The 19984-nt window shown below is 42.2% G+C and overlaps 1 protein-coding gene and 1 long non-coding RNA gene across 3 annotated transcripts in view; one reads left to right on the top strand and one right to left on the bottom strand.

Moving 5' to 3' along the window:
• The window catches only part of igsf9bb (immunoglobulin superfamily, member 9Bb), a 142522-nt gene that overhangs the window by 100034 nt on the left and 22504 nt on the right, over positions 1-19984 (top strand). Inside the window, exons 12-15 of one of the 2 annotated variants that reach the window (XM_061803778.1) lie at positions 10419-10530; positions 12227-12402; positions 13774-14000; positions 19759-19843. In XM_061803778.1, coding sequence (XP_061659762.1) covers positions 10419-10530; positions 12227-12402; positions 13774-14000; positions 19759-19843 — 600 coding nt within the window. Of the gene's footprint in view, positions 1-10418; positions 10543-12226; positions 12403-13773; positions 14001-19758; positions 19844-19984 lie in introns of both variants that reach the window. The other variant, XM_061803777.1, reaches the window with a different exon arrangement.
• On the bottom strand, positions 237-10305 carry LOC133491988 (uncharacterized). The gene is made up of 3 exons (XR_009792534.1): positions 9777-10305; positions 9432-9640; positions 237-1141 (listed from the first exon to the last, which is right to left on the bottom strand). It is a non-coding gene; the product is annotated as an uncharacterized LOC133491988 (long non-coding RNA).

The raw sequence follows: 19984 nt of genomic DNA, 5'->3' as shown, positions 1-19984 counted from the left end.
ATACAGTATCACACAGATTCCACCCTGATGGACATCAACAAAGGAAGATGTGTGCCATGTCTAGTAACAGTAAAGGGATTGAGGGAATAAGAAGAGAATAGATTTGCTTGTGATTACTCAATTAGGAGATGTTGTAGATCAGGGGTGCTCAATGCGTCGATTGCGATCGAGGCAGTCTTGGTTGATCACGGGACGGCGTACCAATAAAAAAAAAAAAAAAAAAAAAAAAGTCGACAGCCAATGTTCCCTCTAAACAGCGCACGTGCGCAATTGTGCACCGCTGATGCAGTCTCTTCGCAGATATTCTGCATTGCGCGCAAAAAAAATAATAATCAATTGCAAATTGAAAGTATAATATACAGCTAATCAGTTTGTGGCATTTTGCAATGTGATTCAATGAGTGAGGGATGACTGGTTGTTACATCCAATGGCACAATTCACATACGTACTGTCAAAAATGAAAAGAGGAAGCCACTGGTATCTTTAGGCAGCACACGGAACTTTCTCTCACACCGACCGCTGCTCTGCCACACTCTCTTTTCCTAGTAAACCCCCACCCCTCTTAAAGACTTATACTCATAATTACAAATGTTACAGTACTTACGCAGCCCATTAATGTGTTCTATAATGACAGGGTCCACCACTGCTGCTTTAGTTAGCAACACAGTCTGGGCAATGTAGAGCAAAGACGAGCTAGACATGCTGCTTATGTTTACTTTCGATAATAATGGAGAAAGTTAAAAAAGAAATGCTGTTGTTTTAAGATGCAATGACTGTCGGAGTATGTGAATAATCAAAGAAAAAGTGGTTAAACTGGACTAGATTTTCTCTTTTCCAAGTGAGAAAGGTCTGGTCTGAAGCCAAAGTACAAAGTGCAGGATGAGATGGTGTGTAATTTTAAAATTCCACATTGGCACAGCCTGATCCAGGACTAAAGCAGACAATACAGTGCACAAAAAGCTAATTCTGTATTTTAAATATAGGAGGCAATATAACATTAACCTTAAAACGTTTTGAGAGCATCATCATTACCCCCCACACCCGTTGGTAGATCGCAAGAGGCTGGTTGCTTGAAAAGTAGATCTTGAGGGGAAAAAAGTCTGGGCACCCCGGTTGTAGATGATAAAGATGACAAGTGTACCTGAAAATAGATGGATGGATGAAAGGGGGGGGACTACTTAGTCCAATAATAAGGAAATTCAGGTTTTATAGCAACACAGAATCACTAGACTAGAAAAAAAATCACATAATAAAAATTCTCAAACTATCAATTTACCATATGTCTATGTCTGCCTTTGGTCATACACAGAATGATTTTCCAGTCAATGGATGGTTTGTTTTTATACCGGTACACATATGCAGTTTATTTTTTTTCTCATACTGTTTGTGCTTTGAATGACATAACAATTCAAAAAATGATTGCTCAATTTCATTGTGCTCTCTGAGGATAGAGTACATCAAAGACTACAATTTCTCTCACATTTATAATAATTAATTACATAATGCAAATATCATGTTTTAATTCATCTGAGCCTAACCTCTAACAGCATTCCCATTTTTACATTAATAGAATTTCTCAGTAATAATAAGAGAATATGAATGGGCGGCACAATGGATGACCGTTTAGCACATCTGCCTCACAGTTTTAACGCTACGTACCCAATGGCTGTGTTTTGGGCGTTTCATGCGGTGTGATTACATAGAAAGTCAATGGGCTTCACACAGATAGATGCAAATCCGTGCAGAGCACTGCGAATGACGCAAATTCACTGCCTTTTTCCGCAAAGGGGAAGCCCCGCTGCTTGCGAAGTTTACAGCGCTGATGAAGCGCATGCACTTTCAATGTGTCCAAATGTGTCATGTGGTCAAACTCAAGCAAAGCACGCGAGGTGAAGCGATCTTTCACATCCTAAGGATCGGGGTTCAAAAACAGCCCTGTCTGTGTGGAGTTTGCATGGTGTCCTTGTGCCTGCGTGGGTTTTGTCTGGATACTCCCCGTTTCCTCCCACATCCCAAAAAACATGCATCAGAATCAGAATCAGCTTTATTGGCCAAGTGTGTAACAACACAAAAGGAATTTGTCTCCGGGAGTCGGTGGTGCCCTGGTACGACATTCAGAACAAAGAGCAAACAAACTAACAAGAACAAAGACAAGAGACATTCAGTTAATAGGAACTATTCCTTATAAGAGTCACAGATGTGTAAAATGCAGTCTTCTCCATTTGGAACAGTTAAGAGTGCGTCAACGCCCCACATTATGTTTAGCTTACACAGAGTGTCCTTACCCATTTGCAGTTCCTGTTATAGACCAGTGCAATGACAATTGTCCAAAGGGAGCAGTTTAAAGTGATGAGTCGTACAATAGTCTACAAAATATAATACAAATACTGATTCACCAGCAGGATATGAGGGTGTGTCGTAGTTCGCTGATAAATAATTTAATGACTTAATTGCCAAAGGGGAAAAACCATTTGAATGCCTGCGAGTTTTGACTTTCATTGATCGGTAGCTCCTACCCGATGGAAGGAGCTGGAAGAGCTGGTTGCCAGGATGTGGAGTGTCCAAGAGTATCCTGCCTGCTCTGGACCGAGTGCGAGTGACGTCCAAGTCTTCAATAGTGGGTAGAATGGTGCCGACAATCCGTTCAGTGGTTTTGATTGTCCGTTGCAGTTGGAGTTTGTCCTTTTTTGTGGCAGCCCCAAACCATATGACGGAGGCACACAGTACTGATTCAATGACTGCTGTGTAAAACTGTCTCAGCAGCTCTTGTGACAGGACACGCTTCCTCATAAGCAATAAGTACATCCTTTGCTAGGCTTTCTTGAGGATAGAGTTGGTAGGTTAATTGAAGAATTGGCCACAGGTGTGAATGTGAGTGTGAATGGTTGTTTGTATATTTAAGTGCCCTGTGATTGGCTGGTGACCAGTTCAGGGTGTACCCTGCGTCTTGCCTGAAGTTAGCTGGGATAGGCGCCAGCACTTTGTGACCTGTGTTAGAACAAGCAGTATAGAAATTGGATGGATGATTTGATGGATAGATAATAATAACAATAATAATAATAATAATAAGAAGAAGATTACGGCACAGCGGTGCGACTGATTAGAGCGTGAACCTCACAGGCCACCCCGGTTTCCTCCATCATTCCAAAAACATGCATTAATTGGAGACTCTAAATTGCCCATAGGTGTGAATGTTTTTTTCTATGTGCTCTGTGATTGGCTGGCCAACCAGTTCAGTGTGTACTCAGCCTCCTGCCCGAAAATAGCAAGGATAGGCTCCAGCACTCCCATGACCCTTGCGAGGATAACCAGCTCAGAAAATGGATGGATGGATAAGATTTCATTTTATTCATTTTTGTAACCTGTTCAGCTGCATGGTCTTGCAGACTCGTGGAATGCCTCTGTGCACAGAGTTTTGAAACACCCCCTCTGCTTGTTTGCTTGTCTGCTTGAGGTGCAGTCGTTTGTGTAGAGTGAGAAGAGCAGAGGGGAGAGGAGACAACCATGGGGTACTCGGTGCTGATAGTGCACGTGGATGAGGTGGTATCCCCCAGCTTGACATGCTGTGTCCTGCCCGTCAGGAAGTTGTAGATCCACTGGGAGATGGCAGGCGAGACACTAAGCTGGAGGAGCTTGGAGGAGAGGAGTTCAGGGATGATGGTGTTTAACACAGAGCTGAAGTCCACGGACAGGATCCACACATCGGTTCTCTCGCTGTCAAGATGTTCCAGGATGTCCGCAGACCTGTTAGCTCAATAGTCAGACTGCAGAGGGTCCATCTGGGGACCTGTGACGCTCTTGAGGTGGTCTAGCACAAGGCATTCAAACTACTTCATGACCACAGATGTCAAGGCAACAGGCCTGTCATCTTGAAGACCTGAGACTGCTGCTTTTTTTGGAACCAGTATGGTGGTGGAGCTTTCGGAGCAGGTTGGTACTTCACACAGTTCTAGAGACCTGTTGAAGATTTTTGTGAAGACAGTAGCAAGTTGGTCTGCACAGACTTTGAGGCAGGATGGGGACACAAGATCTGGGAATGGCGCTTTGGTGATCTTTTGTTGTTTGAAGTGCTGCCTCACATCCCTTTCATGCCTGTTAAAACGGTGCAGTTGGAGAAGTTGTTGAAGTTGTTGAAGCGGACGGTGGTGCGACTTTGTGGGTGTTTGGAGTGAAAGTGTACTTTCCAAATCTGCAATCAAAGCTATTGAGGTCGTCAGAAACTATTGTTGTCTCCTGTGGGAGGGGGGGGGACATGTCACTTGTAATTACTGACCGTTTGTAATCTGCGCCAGACTGATTTGGAGTCATTAGCCCCAAGATGTTTTCCCAGTTTTGCAGCATAATCCCTCTTTGCAATGTTCATTTCATTGGTCAGGTGGTTTCTAGTGCGATTGTAGAGGGCTACACTACGATATGCAACCTCTTTAGCCTGGCGGAGTTGCCCAAGTCTGGCTGTAAACCACAGTTCGTTGTTATTGAATGTGCGAAAAGTTTTTGTTGGTACACAGACCTCCTCACAGAAATTGACATACGCGGTGACAATATCCAGGAAATCATCGAGGCTGCTTGATAAATTTTTCTAAAGACGCTCCAGTCAAAGCAGCTTTGAAGTTCTAATTTTGCCTCGTTGATCCACTTTGTAACTGATTTTACCAAAGGCTTCGTGCACTTAAATGCTTGCCTGCATGTAGGTATTAAGTAGAGTAAGCAGTGATCAGAGGAGCCTAAGGATGTGCGGGGAATTCCGTGATATGCGTGTTTAATGGAAGTATAGCAGTGGTCGAGAGTGTTATTTTCCCTCGTCGAACATTTATGTGCTGCTTATACAGTGAAGAAAATAAGTAATCGAATAAACTGCGATATTGCAAGTTCTCCCTTTTAGAAATCATGCAGGGGTCTGAAATTTTCATCAGAGGTGCATGTCCTCTGTGAGAGAGATAATCTAAAAAGAAAAATCCAGAAATCACAATGTATGATTTTTTTGTACGATTTATTTGTGTGGTACAGCTGCAAATAAATATTTGAACACCTGTCTATCAGCTAGAATTCTGACCCTGTGTGAGGTCGTGAGCTGTATAAAAACACCTGTCCACCCCACACACTCAGTCAGACTCAAACTTGAAACATGGCCAAGACCAAAGAGCTGTCCAAAGTCACCAGAGACATAATTGTACAACTCCACACGGCTGGAAAGGGCTACAGAGAGATTGCCAAGCAGCTTGGTGAAAAAAGGTCCACTGTTGGAGCAATCATTGGAAAATGCAAGAAGCGAAACATGACGGTCAATCTCAATCGGAGTGGATCCCCATGCAAGATATTGCCTCGTGGGGTCTCAATGATCTTTAGAAAGGTGAGGAATCAGCCCAGGACTACACGACATGACTTGGTCAATGACCTGAAAAGAGCTGGGACCACCGTTTCCAAGGTGACTGTTGATAATACACAAAAACGTCATGGTTTAAAATCATGCACGGCACGGAAGGTTCCCCTGCTTAAACCAGCACATGTCAAGGCCCATCTTAAGTTTGCCAATGACCATTTAGATGATATAGAGGAGTCATGGGAGAAAGTTTTGTGGTCAGATGAGACCAAAGTGGAACTTTTTGGTCATAATTCCACTAACCGTGTTTGGAGGAAGACGAATGATGAGTTCCATCACAAGAACACAATCCCTACTGTGAAGCATGGGGGTGGTAGAATCATGCTTTGGGGGTGTTTTTCTGCACACGGAACAGGACGACTGCACTGTATTAAGGAGAGGATGAATGCGGCCATGTATTGTGAGATTTTGGGGAACAACCTCTTTCCCTCAGTCAGAGCATTGAAGATAGGTCGTGGCTGGGTCTTTCAACATGACAATCACCCAAAGCACACAGCCAGGAAAACCAAGGAGTTGCTCCGTAAGAAGCATATCAAGGTTCTGGCATAGATGAGCCAGTCTCCAGACCTAAACCCAACAGAAAATCTATGGAGGAAGCTGAAACTCCGTGTTTGTCAGCGACAGCCCAGAAACCTGTCTGATCTAGAGAACATCTGTGTAGAGGAGTGGACCAAAATCCGTCCTGCAGTGTGGGCAAACCTGGTGAAGAACTACAGGAAACGTTTGACCTTTGTAATTGCAAAAAAAGGCCACTGTACCAAATGTTGGTTTTCTCAGGTGTTCAAATCGTTATTTGTAGCTGTATCACATGAATAAATCGTTAAAAAAAATCATACATTGTGATTTCTGGATTTTTCTTTTTAGATTATTTCTCTCACAGTGGGCATGCACCTACGATGAAAATTTCAGACCCCTCCATGATTTCCAAGTGGGAGAATTTGCAATATAGCAGGGTGTTCAAATACATAGTTTCTTCACTGTATTTAGGGAGTTTAGCACAGCAATGCACAGCAATGCTAATATTTTAAGTTTAGCTGTGTTAAGTCTCTTCGGCTAATGAGTGGTGAATCTCAAAGTTTTTTGTCAATATTGTTTGTCTACTCGGCGAGCGTTAGCAGTGCTGCATTCATGCTAGCTTGGGGTGGAATGTAAACACCTACGAAAATGAAAGAGGCATATTCACGCAGTGACTAAAATGATTTACAGTTTAAGAACAACAACTCCAAAAGCGGGCTGCAGCAGTATGTGCTGAGCTGTGTAATGTCCATAGTCCACTGGCTTTCGATTTCCATGCTAGCTCTGCGATGCAGTCTGCCCAATAAAGATGAACGCCGTGTCGCGTAACGGCAACGTGGAGGATGTGTCCACACAGCCAGCTATCCTTGAAGCACAGGGTGGCAGAACGTCCAAAGTCTTTGCAGGTCTTGATCAGAAGCTGAAGTCTTCCCTGTCTTCCCTCACCACATCTTTCAAACCTACTTTTATTGCCCGGCAGCTCCCTTCTCATTGTTCTTCTACCGATATACTCATTTCCACTCCTCCATTTGTGTCCAAACCATCCAAGTGTCCACTCTAAATTTTGTCTCCAAATCCCCTAATGTGAGAGCCTGACTATGGCTAAATTTGTTGATCTCGTCATTTGCCTAAAAATGGTAGCCCGCCTTTCGCCTGAAGTCAGCTGAAATAGGCTCCAGTGTCCCCGCGACCCTAACCAGGTTAAGCGGTGTTGGCAATTAAATGGTAAAATAAGAGAATAAAATGTTAACCCAAACATGTGAATGTTCAGAAAAAGTTGTTCCATCAAAATTAAATACATTGTTTGTGGAACAAACATCATACACACTATATACATTATTATTATGATAATGCTCATATTGGTGCCGTGTTTGCAGCCTGTCGAAATGGCTCTTAGTGAATCTATGAATTCAGATTTCGTGACAGCCAATTAATGATGTGTTAAACATAAAAATAATGCAAGGTGTGATGTGACTGATGCTGCTGAGCACATAAATAAAACCAGCTTTGTACAATACAAAACAAGATTGAAAACAAGACCAACGAAACAAGAGTTTCAAAGGGCACACGCCACCCATGTTCAATTCAGCATAAAACAAAAACTCTCAATCAGGAAAAAGTGGTCAATAATGGAATGGAACCTGCCTCAAAACAAAAGTGTAATTAATAGCCTGCCAATCCCAAACCTTGACTTTGTTGTTAAAATTTTAAAATGACATAATCAGCTCAGCTTTGGTTAAAATCGATCGATAATTAATAATAATAATATTCTCAACCTTCGCAGTCAGGAGTTAACATTTTGCTTTGGTCTACTGATAGATTCTGACTTGACTTTCAACAGTCATATCAAATTAATAGCTAAAATTGCCTTCTACCATCTGAAGGACATCTACCATCAATTATACTTCAAAATTGAATACATTAACTCCATAAGTGTGTAAATGAATTTCTGGTGATGACTGTAAATTAGTTTAACCAAAGAAGTGTTTTCAGTGCCAAGTGTATCCATCCATCCATTTTCTGAGCTGCGTATCCTCACAAGGATCACAGGAGTGCTGGAGCCTCTCCCAGCTGTCATCGGGCAGGAGGCAGGGTACACCCCGGACCGGTTTCCAGCCAATCGCAGGGCACATGGAGACCGACAACAGTCGCACTCACAATCACACCTTGGGGCAATTTGGAGTCTCCAATGAATGCATGTTTTTGGGATGTGAGAGAAAATCGGATTGCCCGGAGAAAACCCACGCAGGCATGGGGAGAACATGCAAACTCCACAAAGGTGGATACCGGGATTTGCACCCCAGTACTCAGAACTGTGAGGCTGACACTCAACAACTGCGCCACCGTGCCGCCCCCAGTGTGTCTTTACTACAAAAACATAAGGATAAAAAAAAGAAACTGCGACAGTGTGTGTTTTATATCACCACTTAAATGTCAGTCTGCCTTTGGGACTCCCAGGAGTCAGCCAATGGTGGAAGGAACTCGGTCCACCACCATCGATGGCCATCATGAGTGCAAAAGTCCTTTTTTTCCCTTTGTCTTTGATCCAAATTATACAGTGCCATAAAAAAGTATTTGCTTCCCTCCTGATGTCAGTTTTTTTTTTTTTTTTTGGGGGGGGAGGCAAAGCCATCACACACAAAGGTTTCAAATCATTAAAGAAAATTTTTTTTTAAATTTTAATATCACTCAGAGACAACTCAAAGAAATACAAAAATGCTCTTTTCTAATTACAATTCAATTGATTAAGGCGCAAAAAAAAAAATTTCCAAAGCTTTCTGAACCTCTCTGTAAAGGTAATTGCCCCCTGAACCTAATAACGGGTTGTGCCACCCTTGGCAGCAACAACTGAAATCAAGCGTTTGCAGTAACTGGTGACGAGTCTTTCACATCACTCCATTTTCCCCCATTCTTCATTGCAGAAATGTTTTTCAACTCCACCACATTGGAAGGTTTTCTTGCATGAACTACCTGTTTAAGGTCACAACAACGTATGCCAATAGGATTTAAATACAGACTTTGACTTGACCACCCCAAAACATTATTTATTTATGTTTTTATTGATTTATTTGGCCATTCATAGGTGGACTTCATGGTGTGTTTCTGATCATTTTCCTGCTGATCTTGAGTTTGAGTTTATATATATATATTTTTTTTTTTAATTTAAATCTCTTCCCACTTCCCATTTCTTGTACTCATAAGAAGCACTTCTCTTTTTTTTATTTTTAACAATATTCAAACACTTTCAAAATCAACTGGGACCCAAACCCCTGATTGTTTGACTCCAACCTGGGGGCACAAACCCCCAATTGTCAGACTTGATCCTGGAGGTCCAAAACCCAAACCCACTGACTGTTTGACTTGCAATGGGGAACTTAAAACCAGGATTTTATCCAGGATTTTAAGGGCTAGAACCTTATCAATGGAATGTGGGGAGACCAATTACCAATACCACATAATACAGAGACAAGATTGTTTCAAATACAGTACAACATATGATATGGTCCTAGTTTCAAGGAATCAACATTTTCTCTACCGTCATTCTTTGTTTGGAGGACAACAGATCAGTTTGGATCTTCAGGTGATAGCCGACATCCAGAGCCCTGACAGGCCCCTGTCCTAATTCTTTGGGTGGAGTGAGGACTCGTGTGTTGGTCCTGGATGATCAATCACTCCCGGGGTCCCATGGATCGGCGATCATCCTAGAATCCCACTTCTGACACCAACTGTTTGGCAAGTCTTTTTCTGACGAAATAAGCAATGAAGCAATCTCGTCTTTATGAGTTTTATTACAAGAGCGAAAGAAATCTTTGCAAAGTGAGGATAAGGTAAAAATCGTCACAACTTGTTAACCTTTACTAAGGTCCTAGCAAAACTTTACCTTGTAATATAGAAGTCCATCCATCCATCCATCCATCCATCCATCCATCCACCCATCCATCCATTTTCTTCGCCGCTCATCCTCACGAGGGTCGCGGGAGTGCTGGAGCCTATCCCACACCTAGGGGCAGTTTAGAGTGTCCAATTAATGTAGCAAGTTTTTGTGATGTGGGAGGAAACCGGAGTGCCTGGAGAAAACTGGGGAGAACACACAACTCCACACAGGCTGCTCTTGAATTGAACCTGGGACCTCAGAACTGTGAGTCCAAGGCATTCCAGCTGCACCACCGTACCGACATAATATAGACGTGAGAGAGAGAAAAAGGAAAAAAAATTCCCACAACCTTGTCACAAATTAGCTTTGCCCAGCTGCACTCAAATTTATCTCTATGCGAATGGTTGCGTGCAGAGGATGAGAACGGAAGAGAAATCGAGTGAGTAGTCAAAACAATCAAGGACACACAAACAGTATCGTATCTAAGAGCTATGGAACAATAACCCATGTTAAGGTTATATAAAACTAAAACTTGAAATATATATGAAACATACTTGTTCCAAATCAATGTCCTAAACTTAAAAACTGTTTCAGTGACTCACATGTCCTTTTAACAACATATGCCCCACTGCTTTGCCCTTCCCACAGGCACAAGCCCCCATGCCCCTACCAGCGTCCATGTGGTAGCATCCTCCACCTGGGCCAATGCGTCGTGGGAGGTGGGCTACGACGGGGGTTTCCAGCAGACATTATCAGTCTGGTACGGCCATGTGTGAGTCATCCCAGCCTGCTTCGCTTCTTGCTTTTTCACCTGGTTGTATTTATGTCTAGAAATTTGTTCTTCGGGATCGCGTTCTGAAGACTTCAGATCTTTTTTTTTTTTTTTTTCAGATAGACTTGAAATACAGATTAAGAGCTGCTCTGTCTGTAATTTCTTTAACTTGCTCCATGAATGTACTTTTCCCTTTGTCTTACTGCTCTTGCTTCTCCTGCTGCTGCGGCTGCTGTTGCTGGTGCTTTGCTCTGCTTGACTGTAGATCATATTTTCTCCGCCATGTATTTTGACAATATGCACAATTTAGTCCATTATAACCTCTGTCGTACTGTATTGTCCCCCACCCCCCGACACACACACATTTGCACACACAAAATATTTCAACACTAAACTTCAGCATTAAACTGTGTTAGTCCACACAACTTATGCAACAATATGCACTTATGCAACATCTGCACATCGTACAGGAGCTTCTTTAGAACAGCAACAGGAACATCTATTTCTCATGCCATTATTTTACTGTGCTGACATATTATTTCCAGGACTCATGTACAGTATTTTGAATATGGTGCAGCGACTGGTTAAAGCATCTCCTTCACACTTCTAAGAATGGGAGTTCAAATCCCAGCCCTGCCTGTGTGGCGTTCGTATGTTCTCCCCGTGCATCCCTGTGTTTTCTCCAGGCACACTGGTTTCCTCCCACATCACCAAAAACATGCATTAATTGGTGTGATTGTGACTGTGAATGGTTGCTTGTTTCTATGTGCCGTGTGATTGGCTGGCAACCAGCTCAGGGTGCCCAAAGATAGGTGGAATAGGCTCCAGCACTCCAGCGATCCCAGTTGAGGATAGGTGGCTCAGAAAATGATGGATGGATGATGATAGTAACAACAAATTTCAACATCAATATATATGGGTGGAACAGTGGTGCAGCTGTAGAGCATTGGCTTCACAGTTCCGAGGACTGGGGTTCAAATCCTGGCCCCGCCTGTATGCCGTTTGCATATTCTCCCCGAGCCTGTGTGGGTTTCTCTGGGTCTTTGGTTTCCTCCCACATTCCAAGAACATTCATGGTAGGTCAATTGAAGACGCCAAATACCCGTAGGTGTGAATGTGAATGCAGATGGTCTTTTGTTTCTATGTGCCCTGCAATCGTCTGGCGACCAGTTCTGGGCGTGTGCCCCGCCTCCTGTCCAGAGTTAGCTGGGACAAGTTCCAGCATACCTGGGACCCTAACGAAGATAAGCGGTGTAGAAAATGATGGATGAATGGATTAACTCAAAGATATACTGAACCTTTTTCATTATATTTCAATACATTGAACACAGGTTTGTAACTACAGCACTATTTTTTTCAAGACTGTTGCTGCATGTGCATCAATCATACCAACTCCTGGATGTCTAGCATGGACAAATGTCAAAATGCAAAGCGAACTGCAGCATGGGCTCACCATCAAGTGAAAGTTCAATTTTATAATGTCATCACTGTGTGACGTGAATAGTGTGAAGGGAAATGGAGTCATTTTGGATGATTGCTGACTGAGTGTAGTATTGACAAGTGTACGGCATACAACACAATAAATAATATATTGCATTACATCCCACTAAGTCAGATGAACGAGACTCATATTCATAAGTGTCTCTGCCTGTTACACTCTCCTCTCACCCTGACTTATGTGCAGGGTAAAAAGGGAGCATTTAGGTCCCCATGACTGGCTCTCGATACCTGTGCCAGGAGGCCAGGAGTGGATGGTGGTGCCTGGCTTGGAGCCTGAGACGACATACCAGTTCAGCATCCTCGCCCAAAACAAGCTTGGCACAGGACCCTTTAGCGAGGTTGTCACTGTGAACACATTAGGTGAGCACATAGTACTTAGTGCTCAAAGTTTGGGCAGCTTTTCACACTTACATCCCCCCTTGCATAACTGTGACACATGTGTGTTATCTGGTTTTCCATGCGGTGTGCAACACAAGATACACTGTATAATTTGAGTTAACATTTCCTTGAGAATTATAATAACCACAATAAATTTGAATAAATCCAAGAATCTACATTGTATGTAAATTCATAAATTATATAGAACTTTTTTAATCAAACACCTCAGAGGTATGACTACGTCATTGTTTCAAGAATTTTATCTACTAATTGGAAACTATGTATTAAATTCTCAGATCAAAAAGTGCATGAAATCCCAAGAAGTAAAACGGAAGTCAAATGAACCTTCAGAATTAAACACTTGATGTGACTTTCAAATGCCCAAAACGTTTTTATTACTTATTATCAAAGCTGTAATAGTGAGATTCAAGGTTTGTTATCTTAGGATATAACACTGTACGATAACTTTTTGGAAGTTGTCAAAGTTACATATCTTTGAAAATCTGGTGTACCATTAAAACTTGCATCGGTGAAATTAGATGAAAAGAAATCTAATTAAAATACATCAAGCAACTTTGGCAATGACATTTGCCTTTGGATGATTTAGTTAGCTCAGTGATCAGGATTGCTTGTGATGCTATTGGTTGTCATTTATTTCTTGAGAATATGTGTCATGTTTCAATTGTACATTGACAATTACTAACAATATATCCCTTTATTGCAGAAAAGACTTAGTCACAAAGAAGACAAAGCTTTTTAGCCCAGAGCCTCTTTTTGTTTGGCAGTAATATTCTTTGGGTTTTATCAGCTAATAAAAACTGCTAAACTGAGTGCAAACCTTAGTATGCAAATTAAGGGTTCACCCTGGAGTAGAAAAGACTCAATTTCCTTTTTTATTTTGATTTCATATCTGTATATTCATTCACCATCTTATTCCATCCCACACAAACAAAATGTAGCTATCATACAACTAATTCTTTGACAGATATTTACACAATTATGAGATACGGTAAAATTGTGTGTGGAAGACCTGGGACTCAGAACAGCTATCTTCCAATTGTCAGACAGCCAATAAAAAAAAAAAAAAACGTAAGACACGCTTCTCGAAACCCTTGGAGAAAACTTATGGAACAATAGTCGAGAAGGGAGTGTATGTATTATATTTAAGTACTACATGCCTGAAGTCAGATAATGGCGATGATTCAAAACTTTTATTTTATCACTCTCAAAGTTATCTGTTAGAACTAAAGAATAGCTCAGTAGTGATTCACTGTTGTCATGATTCTACAATGTCCTACACAGAATGATGTCATGTCTTAGCCAAAGTATTTCAATCCAAATCTGCTCTCCCAGTATTTCCTATAAGTACCCCTGAACCACTGGTGCTGCTTACCCCACCACGGTGCCTCACAGCCAATCGCACGCAGCAGGGAGTCCTGCTTACTTGGATCCCGCCCGCTAATCACACAGCACCGATCCAGCATTATGTCATGGAGTTTCGCTTGGGGGAACCATGGGAGGTCCTGGACAACAGCATCCCCTCAGGCGAGACAGAGATGCTTGCTCGCGACCTCATCCAGGTAAGGACAGGGGACTGAGGATAGATCAGATTCAGAACAGCTTATTTTCACTTGGCTCTCTCTCTCTCTGGTTCAACAATTAGGACCACCTGGATGGTTTTAATCTTGAAACATCATATACACGACAATGAAAAATTTTCAACCCGTTTTGTTAGGCTTTTTCAATGTTATGTAAATTCAGTCTACATTGGAGCATTTTAGCTGTGAGACTACATGAAACTAATACATTGTTTAGTATGCGAGCGTCCTCCCATCAACAAGATCCTGGGTTTGAATCTTGGGTTGGTACTTTTTGAGTGTCATGGGTGTGTCTGTTCCCAACGCGGCGCGCACCTGCTCCGGTGAGCAGATGCGGTCACCTGCGTCTTGTTTTGGTGATTACGGTCCATGTATATATTGTCACGCGTGTGGTCTGGTCCTTGCCAGGTCGTTGTACTCCAATGTCACGTTCCCGCAATCCTTTGCCTATGTCCTTGCTACTCTGTGTACCGAACCCTGCCTCGTTAACGACCCTGCCTTCAAGCCTGCCGATTTTGGTACTGCTGCTTCTTTGGACTGCCTGCCTGTGTTTCGACCTTGGACTGAATAAAGATGCTTACCGAACTGTACCTGGTCTCGTGAGTCGTGCATTTTGGTTTCAAACACGTGTTCTGGTCATGACACTTGGTGGAGGTTGAATGTTCTCGCTGTGCTTGTATGGGTTTTGTGCAAGTGCTCCTATTTCTTCCCATATGCCGCTTTTGCATTACAAGTTCCAGTAATGCCTGGTGTCGATCTGCCTTGCTCTCCCTTGGTCCGGTCTTTGTTGATTTTCGTTTAGAACAGGCAACGAGTCAAAAGTGTGAGGGATTGTAGCGGGATCATGAACAAGGTGACACACTTGTTTGTTGTTGTGCTTTCCATCTCACTGTATTTCATATCCTGGCAGTTTAGACAAAAATTCCCACACCACCTCAATCGAGCAAAGAACAAAAACTGCTATAAGTCATGGAGGGGTCTGAAATTTTCATCGTAGGTGCAAGTCCAGTGTGAGAGAGAATCTAAAAAGAAAAATCACAATGTATGATTTCTTAACAATTTATTCATGTGATGCAGCAGCAAATAAGTATTTGAACACCTGAGAAAACCAATGTTAATATTTGATACAGGAGCCTTTATTTTCAATTACAGAGGTCAAACGTTTCCTGTAGTTGTTCACCTGGTTTGCACACACTGCAGGAGGGATTTTGGCCCACTCCTCCACACAGATCTTCTCTAGATCAGACAGGTTTCTACGCTGTTGCTGAGAAACACGGAGTTTCGGCTCCCTCCAAAGATTTTCTATTAGGTTTAGGTCTGGAGACTGGCTAGGCAATGCCAGAACCTTGATATACTTCTTATAGAGCCTTGGTTTTCCTGGCTGTGTGCTTTGGGTCATTGTCCTGTTGAAAGACCCAGCCACGACCCATCTTCACTGCTTTGACTGAGGGAAAGAGGTTGTTCCCCAAAATCTCACAATACATGGCCGCGGTCATCCTCTGCTTAGTACAATACAGTTGTCCTGTCCCATGTGCAGACAAACACCCCAAAAGCATGATGCTACCACCCCCATGCTTCACAGTAGGGATTGTGTTCTTGGGATGGAACTCGTCATTCATCTTCCTCCAAACACTTAGTGGAATTATGACCAAAAAGTTCCACTTTGGTCTCATCTGACCACAAAACTTTCTCCCATGACTCCTGTATCACAAAAATGGTCATTGGCAAACTTAAGATGGGCCTTGACATGTGCTGTTTTAAACAGGGGAACCTTCCATGCCATGCATGATTTCAAACCATGACGTTTTTGTGTATTACCAACAGTTACCTTGGAAACGGTGGTCCCAGTTCTTTTCAATTCATTAACCAAGTCGTGTCATTTAGTCCTGGGCTGATTCCTCACCATTCTAAGGATCATTGAGACCCCACGAGGCAATATCTTGCATGGGGATCCACTCCGATTGAGATTGACCGTCATGTTTCGCTTCTTCCATTTTCCAATGATTGCTCCAACAGTGGACTTTTTTCACCAAGCTGCTTGGCAATCTCTCTGTAGCCCTTTCCAGCCGTGTGGAGTTGTACAATTATGTCTCTGGTGACTTTGGACAGCTCTTTGGTCTTGTTACAAGTTTGAGTCTTACTGATTGTATGGGGTGGACAGGTGTCTTTATGCTTCAGGATAATACATGGAGTGGAGGTGGACTAACGGGTCTTTGAGGGTCAGAATTCGACCTGATAGACAGGTGTTCAAATACTTTTTTGCAGCTGCATCGCACAAATCATTAAAAAAAAAAAAATCATACATTGGGATTTCTTGATTTTTCTTTTTAGATTATCTCTCTCACAGTGGACATGCACCTATAATAAAAATTTCAGACTCCTCCATTATTTTTAAGTGGGAGAACTTACAATATAGTAGGGTGTTCAAATACTTAGTTTCTTCACTGTACAACATGCATGTGTTTCAGTGTATGTAACCTATCATATGATGGCTCTCACAAGGCAGTGAGGAATAATTGGAACGTTAAATTTGCAACCAGAAGAAGCTTACTTTATCTCACCCACTAACAGTGTTGGCAAGTTATTACTCAAAATTCTCTGTGTTACGTCTAAAATTACCACACCACAGCAAACAGAATAGTATAACTAGCAAATAATAAAATAAATAAAACATTGACTGAAGAAATAATTGACAAAAGGCATGCACTTTAAATACTATTTACATCCTCCCAGCATGCTGGGACCATGCTATGGTGTGATAATTTTAGTTTCGACATGGCACTATGAGTATGAACATGTTCAGTACTTAGTACTAAGCCGGTGTATTTCATTGGTCTCGTCACACAACAAGATTTGTGAAGTTGCTGTGATCTTAAGGTGTGCTCTCTATCTTAAAAAAAAAAAAAACAAAAACCCAAGACTTTTAAGTGCGCCTCATGGTTGCGAAAATATGGTACATATCATACATAGGTATTGTAATACTGCATCCATTATTCACTGATTTTCATCATTCCTTGGAGGGGGCGAGTAATGTAACTCCTGCGCATAACGAGGGAAGAGTGTATTGATGTAAATCACAATATTTGATGCTGTTGACTTACATGGTTTGATCCCCCGCGGCTCGCCAAACCCAGAAATGTGTTTTTCCTGTGAGGGAAAGCTTATTTGAGATGACGTTAAGACAATGATTCAAAGTTTGATTTGTGGGTACACCCTGAACTGGTTGCCAGGCAATCGCAGGGTACATGGAGACAAAACCAGTGGCAGACTGATTGGCCACTCATGAAAACAGTTGCCTTGGCACACACACAGCATGACAGTTCAGTCAGGTTCGGTGGAGTTGCTTGGTGTGTGGCAAGCTTTAAACGCCATTACTGTAAAAGTGACAACTCACTGCGCTTCTACGCTTCTGTTGGCCAATCCGATGACAGTTGCGTTGTGGCCCTCCTCGGCCTGCGTTTTAGAACCAGGTCGGAGAAGGCTCTGAAAAGCGGTACCATCACCTCCCGGCCTTGGAAGTTTAATGGAGAAGCAACCACGTGGTAGAGCAAGGGTGGTTGGGGTAGAAGCTGGACAGCTAGTATCGGAGTTTAGCACTCCATACTCTCGAAACATCCGTCACAGGAATCCCTAAGGGACAAGGTCAAACGCTTCTCCAAGACCACAAAACACATGTAGACTGGTTCGGTGAACACCCATGCACCCTTGAGGAACCCGCCGAGGGTATGGAACCTATGCACTGTTCCATGGCCAGGACAAAAACAATGCAACGCCTACTGAATATGGGATTCAACTTCCCGATGGACCCTCCTCCCAGCAAACCTGAATAGACCTTACCGAGAAGTTTGATTGAAATTAGAAAATACCCTCCGGTTGCCCCTCTTAAAAAGTGGGACCACAACCCCAGTCTGCCATTCCAGAGTTACTTTCACAGATGTCCATGCGATGTCGCAGACGTGTTCACCAGAACAGCGCCACAACATCAAGAGCCTTTAGGAACTCCAGGTGAATCTCATTCACCCCTGAGGGCCTTGCCACCAAGGATCTTATTAACCACCTTAGTTGAATTGAGGAGGTCTTTGAGTAGTCCCCCCATAGACTAACAACATCCTGAGTCAAGGTCAGCAGCGCCTCTTCCTCCCTATACACAGTGTTGATGGTGCACTGCTTCCACCTCCCTTGTCCCTTAGAGAGAGAGTGAAAATCTCGGTCATCTGGTAGGGGCTCAGTGCTAAGCCACTGCTCCTCCGCATTGAGAGGAGCCAGATGAGGTGGCTTGGGAATCTGAACCGGATGCCACCCAGCCTAGCCTCCGCGTCGGGGCTAACAGCAGCTAACGGCGATACGACGCGCATCTTTTGTTACGTTCTGAGAGAAGGATTACGTCGTCGAACGCGGACGGAGGTTTTTTTATTGGTATATTTTGGACATGTAGTTCGAGTTCGAGTGGTGACTATACGTCGTGGGGCTCGTTAGCTCGTGTTACACACTACTTAACTGTCTTTGTACTTCTATTTTGTCATTGTTTTTGCTGTATTGTGTGTGATTAAATTGTCTTAAAAGGCAATACAAGTGCTTTGTTATATTTTGCTGGTTTGACCAAGGGGCTTTATTCAAAATTATCACATAACATATGCTATAAACTGTGACACAAATTAGTCGCCCCAAACTATTATGATTTAATAGCTCTATACACACCTACCTGTCATTTAGAACCCACAAAGCTCATGTCCTTTGTACCTGTGCAATTCATTTTTCATGACGAACCGGGTGTTTTGGAAACGTGTGAAGAGTAAATCCATTCTCCTGAGTGTTTGAGCAAACTCCAGATAATTTTTCGCCAGTACAATAGATATAAACCTATATAAACACTTGTCCCTGCTACTGTAAAAAATGTTACATCCTGGTTCTTCCACAACAATCTGAGAGAGACTTTCCCTGCCAGGCAAAATTCTGAAAAAACGGATGGGTCCATTCTGGATGATTATTTTTGGTTAAAAACATAAAAAAATATAAGTTTTAGGTATCAGTGGCACTTTAAAGTTGAGGGCTTTTAGGCGTCCCTCCTGTGTACTTTTCTGAAGAGTAGATAAATTCTATTTTTCTTACTTTTTGAGTAAAAATTCACGATGGCTGTATCTAAGGTTTGGAATCATTTTAATTTGGGTTTAAAAGGAATCATTGAGAATAAATAGTTTGGAACCATTTTAGTGTTGGTTTAAATACAATCATTGAGAATAAATAGTTTGAGGTTAGGTTTTCATTTTTATTGTAGCTATTCTTCGCAGGACTGATGAAAGTAAATTATTCCAGCGTTTTAAGTCAGACGAGATTTCTTTTTCTGCAATTATTATCAAATTAAGACTGGTTAGCTCTGTGAGTTTTGCTGAAATATTAATAACTCAATACTTAATTTTTCATCTTGGAATGGGGATCTAAGAATTCCACAAATTAGCTGTTTTTTGGAGTATTATCAATTTTGTTCATTTGATAGAGCAATCTGATGATTGTGAAAATGTTTTTTTATGAGATTGAAGAAGGCTTGAAGAGATGGCTTTGTTTTTACTTACTTTTCCTGTCCATTGCCAACAAATAATCATAGAAGTTCTCACAATGGAGGCCTGAATCAAGATATGTCCAAGACATGAGGAATGTTTTCAATATTTTCCACATTTTTGTTTAAATTGTCGAGTTCAATCCTAAGGATCTTTTAACCTTGACATTCCTATCCTTCTCTTAGGAAGCCTGGTATGAGTTCCGTGTAATGGCCGTCATGGATGACACAATCAGTGAGCCTAGCAACATAGTCGGTGTGTCCAGTACAGGTAAGCCATTTTGCAATGTAATGCTGGTTCCGAAAAATAAAGAAAAGACAAAACAGTCTTGACTGAAAATCAAATTGATTTATTTGCTCAAAATTGTACACCTTACCTTACCCCTTAATGTTTTTGTATGAAAATTGGGGG

Source organism: Syngnathoides biaculeatus, chromosome 18 (assembly GCF_019802595.1).
Source record: "Syngnathoides biaculeatus isolate LvHL_M chromosome 18, ASM1980259v1, whole genome shotgun sequence".
In the NCBI taxonomy this organism is placed as follows: domain Eukaryota; kingdom Metazoa; phylum Chordata; class Actinopteri; order Syngnathiformes; family Syngnathidae; genus Syngnathoides; species Syngnathoides biaculeatus.
Note: the sequence above shows the minus strand (reverse complement) of the source record. Positions and strands in the feature narration are given on the sequence as shown.